The sequence below is a fragment of the Zeus faber genome (assembly GCF_960531495.2).
Source record: "Zeus faber genome assembly, chromosome: 6".
NCBI classification, from domain to species: Eukaryota; Metazoa; Chordata; class Actinopteri; order Zeiformes; family Zeidae; genus Zeus; species Zeus faber.
This window is the reverse complement of record NC_137201.1, coordinates 33,261,363-33,267,247: the sequence shown is the minus strand read 5'-3', so window position 1 is coordinate 33,267,247 and position 5,885 is coordinate 33,261,363. Positions and strand designations below refer to the sequence as shown.

Here is a 5,885-nt window from a genome sequence, read left to right as displayed (position 1 = left end):
GAGGATGAAATAATGTTAAAACACCCTTAAAGCAGGTCCATTTTCAGTTATTATCAGTAAAAAAATACCAAAAAAAAGCACAACTACGGGAACATTTATACTACAGTAAATTTGAGTAGCGGGAGCAGTTGGCATTGTCTACTTTCACCCCTGCAGGAAACTGGCCACAAGCAGAGAAACCCTTTTCAAGAGAGTTCCACGAGTCAGAGAGACCGACTGAATAACAGATGCCTTATGGATATCATGGGAAGATGCTTATCTTATGCTTATTGTCTAAGAAATTAGACTTTGAGTTCGTCCCTGGGTCAGCCCTGCAGTGGTTCTCCTCCTACCGCTCCGATAGGAGTTTCGCAGTTTCTGTAGCTCCACCTCGTCGTCTGAATAGCTGCCATGTGGCGTGCCCCAAGGTTCAGTCCTCGGTCCCATTCTGTTCGCCTGGTATATGCTTGGACAGGTATTTCCCATCACTGCTACAGGGATGATATTCAATTATAGGTCTCTTTTAAACCCCCAAACAGAGCTATATTGTCAGTTTGCCTACACACTATTAAAAAACGGATGGCAGATCATTTCTTACAGCTAAATGCAGACAAAACCACTATCGTTATCTCTGCCCCTCCTGCTCTTGTCCCTGAGAGTAGGGGTGGTCTCAGGTCTCTTACCTCATCGGTCCTCGGTACTTAATCTAGGTGTCACCATGGACCAGGCTCTGACTCTGGACCAACATGTCAACTTTTTAATTTGCTCTTGTTTTTCCCAGCTGAGAAACATTTCAAAGCTCAGACCCATTGCGTCGCAAGCAGAAATGGAAAAATTGATGCTTTTATATCGTCCCGTCTTGACTACTGCAACTCCCTTTTCACCTGCCTCAGCGACTTTTCACCTTGCTCTCCATGGGCTCCCCATCAAATTCATAATCTAGTTGAATGTTCTTGTCATCACCTATAGAGCTCTGCATGGTCAGGCACCTGCCTACACTAACAATCTACTGCAACCCTATGTCCCCAGCAGGTCTCGAAGGTCCTCTGGTCAGGGTTTGCTGCTTGTTTGTCGCGATCAAGACTTAGAATTAAGGAGACCGTGCTTTTGAGGTTGTGGCTACTAAACTTTGGAGCCCTCTCCCTTTGGAGTTGAGATCTGTGGACACTGTGAACACCTTTCAAAAAGTAGCTTTAGACCCATTTGTTTAGCCTTTGTGTAATTTGTCTATTTCTATTTTATTTCTGTTTTTATTGTGTTTTATATATGTATGTATGTTTATGATTATCTACCTCTGTGAAGAATTTTGTGATGTCCCTGCTCTTGAGGTGCTGTACAAATAAAGTTAAAGTTACAGGACTCTGGACGAGCCAACACACAAACAAACACACACACTTTGCTTGGACTTTAAACCCACATTTAGTATTTGTCCATCCGTACAAATCGTAAAGCTTGGGATTGTTTTTTACAACCAGGGCTCTATTAAATTAGAAGCATGACGTTATCTTTCCAGCGGTCAAATGTGGTAACTAGCCTGAAGGGATAAGGAAGATAAATATCTTTATCCAAAACACAGAACTCCCAGTGCAGCCAGACATATTTATACTGTACCAAAAAATAAATTGCTGTATCATATCAAACATTACATGAAACGCAGTGTTGGGAAGTATGATGCCTTGTTAATATTTGGGTTGAGTCAAAAGGAGCGGTGGTAATAAAATGATGAAAGCATGAAGTGTGTGTGCTAAAGGTTTCTGTATCATCAGGCGCAGGGAGTGAACCTCAGTTCTTCTGAGGACAAGCCTCCTGGCTACGGGTCGTCTCCGGGTTTGGTTCCTCTGAAAGCCGTAACAACGTTAAAAGCCGGCGTTCTTAAATTGGAGGACACTCAGGTGCAGTCACGCTCCTACGTTATCATGCTCCAGCGCCGGAGGCTGCGGATGTAGTTCAGTCCATATCACAAACACCTGCAACACATAAATCTGAGCGGTCGCTGAAATTAACTGACAAGTCATATTTAAAAAAACGAATTTTTTTTTTCAAGTGGGATTTGCTGTCTGGCCTTTTATCTGTAAATATCCATGCAAGAACAGTGAAGTTGGCATAAGTGAAAATAATTATTACAATAAATTTTTGAACCAGCACTGAAAAAATATATTAAAAAAACCTACAATTCTTTGTTTTACAACTTTAAGGGACGCTATTAAAGTAAACGGTGTTAATTCTCAGAGATGATGGTGTTTGACTCCACTGGGATGGTTGAAGAATGAACCTCACATCTAATTCGGTTTTAAACTGACTTTTACTTATTCTCATGTTTCTTCCAATTCACGTCTGAAGTCGGAATATGATAATGGATAAAATGGATGACATAATAATTCAACATGGCAGCTGGTGTTTTCGGCAGTTTTAAGCTGTTTGTAACGGTCCTAAAGAGCTTGGAATGTTTCGTTGTTGTCATCATACAATATGACAATTAATTTACCTATATGGAAAAATGTGCCCACAGCCTTATTAAAGTGTTCAATACAGTTTCGATTTTCGGCAGAAACATCGCATGATGACACTAGTAAGACTGTGTGTCCTACAGAAATGACGTGTTGTATTCTGTCAGGCATCAATAACAGTGGTGCAGTCAATCATATCTGATCCTACATCACATGTACACCACCCTTTCCTTTTGCCAGACCCAGAATGAGCAGAACCGTGTTGATCATACGATTACATCATATATTGTACACCTTTTTTTTCCCAATGGGGTAAGAGGAAAAAGCTTCCCGTTGAGAATCGTAGAAATTCAAATTTCTGCTTTTGTGTGACAGACTCAACAACTCAAACAGTTTGTGAGGAACAGTCCCCACCGGGCCGCCCTCCCGTGACGGAATACGTCCATGCTGCAACTGTGTGGGCACAGAACAGGGAGTGGCAGCGCCGTAATAAAACTACTTGCTGATGTAAATGTAGGGCTGTCACATGGAATTAAAGGACAGACACTGGTCCCAGCCAACCTACTTTCATATGTCCCGCAGTCTTATATAACACGGATCTCACACTCCAGGCACACTGCCAGTTACTCTCAGACGATCCCTCCTGATACCGCTGGTGCGACCAACCACGGCTAGAGTTACACCAAACTACCTCAAACTGCTATTATTTTAATCCTGTAATTGTTTGAATCAAACCATGAAATTCCACATCTGCCATCCAGCCATGTGGATGTATAATGTTTATTGATTTAAAAGGCATGTTGTTCGCGTGCATGCAAATACATGCATGCACTAAAATCTATCAATATAAATGAAAACACAATGGCTTCACAAGGAACAGTGATTAACAACCTGTGTGTATAAAAAGTATCAAAAGATAAAAAATTACATTCAACTTTTCAACCAAATACAAAATCTATAAAAACACAACAGATAATCGCATGGTCCTCTGGTGCTGCGTTCACTACCAACAACCAACCAACAACAGTAAACAACAAACAAAGTACAACAACACAGAGCCAGTAGTCGTCCAGCGGGCCGCAGCTTCATCCCTACGAGGAGAACCGCACGACCTTCTGCAGAGCCCTGTGGAGCTGCAGCCCGCCGTCGGGCTCGCTGTCAGGGATCATGCTGCCGCTCCTCTCCGCGCTTAGACGGATGTCCGGCCTCGCCTCCCTGACCGCCCGCAGCCCCGCCCGGGTGACGTTTCGACAGAAGTCCACCCGGAGGTCCGCCAGGCTGCGGCCGCCGCATGCCGCCACGGCCCGCAGGACACCGTCCGTGATGCGGACGCAGTTCTCCAGACGCAGCGAGCGCAGCCGCCCGCAGCTCTGCAGCACGGCGATCACATCCGGGTCGCTGATGTGTCCGCAGCCGGACAGCGTCAAGGAGAGCAGGTTGGGGCACCTGGAGGAGGAGCACAAGGTCAGCTGGTGATCAGGTTAACGCGTGATGTCACCAAACCAATAGGAGCCTCAGGGTGCACAGTATAGCAGCCAGACATTAGGGGATCGGTTCACTAGTTTTCAACCCAGGCCTTATTTCAAATGTCAACTCCCATCATTTCTAAATGTTCCTAGCGCAACCTCGCTGAACATGTGAGTGAGAAGCTGCAGCAGAGTGCTACGTTTCTGGCAAAGCATTCAACGAGGTTGTGCCATCAACTGTTATAAACGATGGGAACCGACACTTGAAATAAGGCCTGGGTTGAAAAAAAGCAAACCTGTCCTTTAAGTTGTTTGGAGATTGCGACGCAGTCATCGCCTGTGGGGTTTGAATCGACTCGCTGATGGCTTTCAGTTTGATATGAGCCGCGTCTCAACGCACTGGAAACAACACAACACAGTCATTTGACCATTCTGACAACAGAGACGTTTAATACATAAATCCGTTCTTCAGACACGATCCCAATGAGGATACGGTTCCGTTATTAAAACCTCAAGCCTGGGAGAGCAAAAGAGGATTCACCTACAGAACAAAAGCAGGATGAGCCGGAACGCTGCATTAAATGGCGTTCTCACGTGCTCACCACACTGTTATGTTACAAATTAGTCATTGGATCAACAAAAAAAAGCCCTCAACCCAGAAGAAAAAAAAAGCCTTTTTTCAGGGGGAGTTTCTCTACATATCTGAGAAATTATCCATTATCCATAAGATATCCATTATTTCTACATGACGAATGAACGTCTCCAGTACAGTGATGTTTTCGGTGTGCTTTCCTTGGAGACACACAGCTGATGGCATCGACCCGGGATTCACGTTCACTGACGCAGGTTACATAAAGAATTACATAATCTTACCGCTTTACCACATGTGAGGCAAACAAATTCCAGTTGCCTGCGAGTGCTGTGGTACCGTCCCAATGTACTCTAGACGCGGGACGGAGCGGTCCATCCACGTGCACCGTGGCATTGTTGCACGGAGCCCGTTGGGAGCTTTATCAACACTCGCAGCTGCATTGTGTTGACATCAACAGGAATGAGAAGAGTGCAGCGCACTCTGTAATTAGGATTCAAGGGGTTTGGCAGGTCAGTGCCATGAATCAATGGAAACATGAGTGACATGAGGCTGAACTGTGAAGCTGCATCTACTCTGCACGAACCCTGAAAATGAACTGTTTGCTGCTGTCAAGCCAGTTCCAGGGTCTGTGTCATGGTTTTGTTCTAAGTTTATTATGTTCCTTGTTTTTCCCTGTTTTGTTATAGTCATTCTGTCCCTTGCTCTCTCTCTCTCTCTCTCTCTCTCTCTCTCTCTCGCTGTCTCTATCTCTCTCTCTCTCTCTCTCTCTCGCTGTCTCTATCTCTCTCTCTCTCTCTCTCTCTAGCGCTCTCTGTCTGTCACTGTGGTTCTGCATTCCTGCCACTGCACACCTGACCCCATTTAGAAATCTATCCGGCTGTCTTCACTTTCCTTGTCATTCCGACTCATTTCCTATGAGATTGTTGCTGTATCCACTGCCTTGATACTGCTGCGTCGACTCTACCACCTGTTTCCTGTACCTTCTGTCCAACCCTCTGCCTGGTTAGCTGGACTCTGACCCTCTGTCTGATTAGCTGGACCCCGATTCTCTGCCTAATTCCCTGGTCTCTGATTCTCTGCGTGATTGATTGGACCCTGATTCTCTGCCTGATTCCCTGGACCCTGATTATCTGCTTGATTTCTTGGACTCTGATCCCTTTCCTGATTAGTTCGTCCCTGATTCTCTGCCTGATTAGCTGCACCCTGATTCTTTGCCTGGTTAGCTCGTCCCTGATTATCTGCCTGATTCCCTGGACTCTGATTCTCTGCCTGATTCCCTGGACCCTGATTGTCCTCCTGATTCATTAGATCCTGATCCTCTGCCTGATTAATTGGACCCTGATTCTCTGCCTGATTCCCTGGACCCTGATCCTCTGCCTGATTAGTTTGTCCCTGATTCTC

General features: G+C 45.2%; 1 protein-coding gene across 1 annotated transcript in view; it reads right to left on the bottom strand.

Annotated features, from left to right (window-relative positions):
* Positions 1–3,174: 3,174 nt before the first annotated feature.
* The window catches only part of fbxl22 (F-box and leucine-rich repeat protein 22), an 8,522-nt gene continuing 5,811 nt past the window's right edge, over positions 3,175–5,885 (bottom strand). The window contains exon 2 of the mRNA XM_080002200.1: positions 3,175–3,872. Within this exon, the coding sequence (XP_079858326.1) occupies positions 3,518–3,872 (355 nt within the window). The 3' untranslated portion in view covers positions 3,175–3,517. The remainder of the gene's footprint in view (positions 3,873–5,885) is intronic.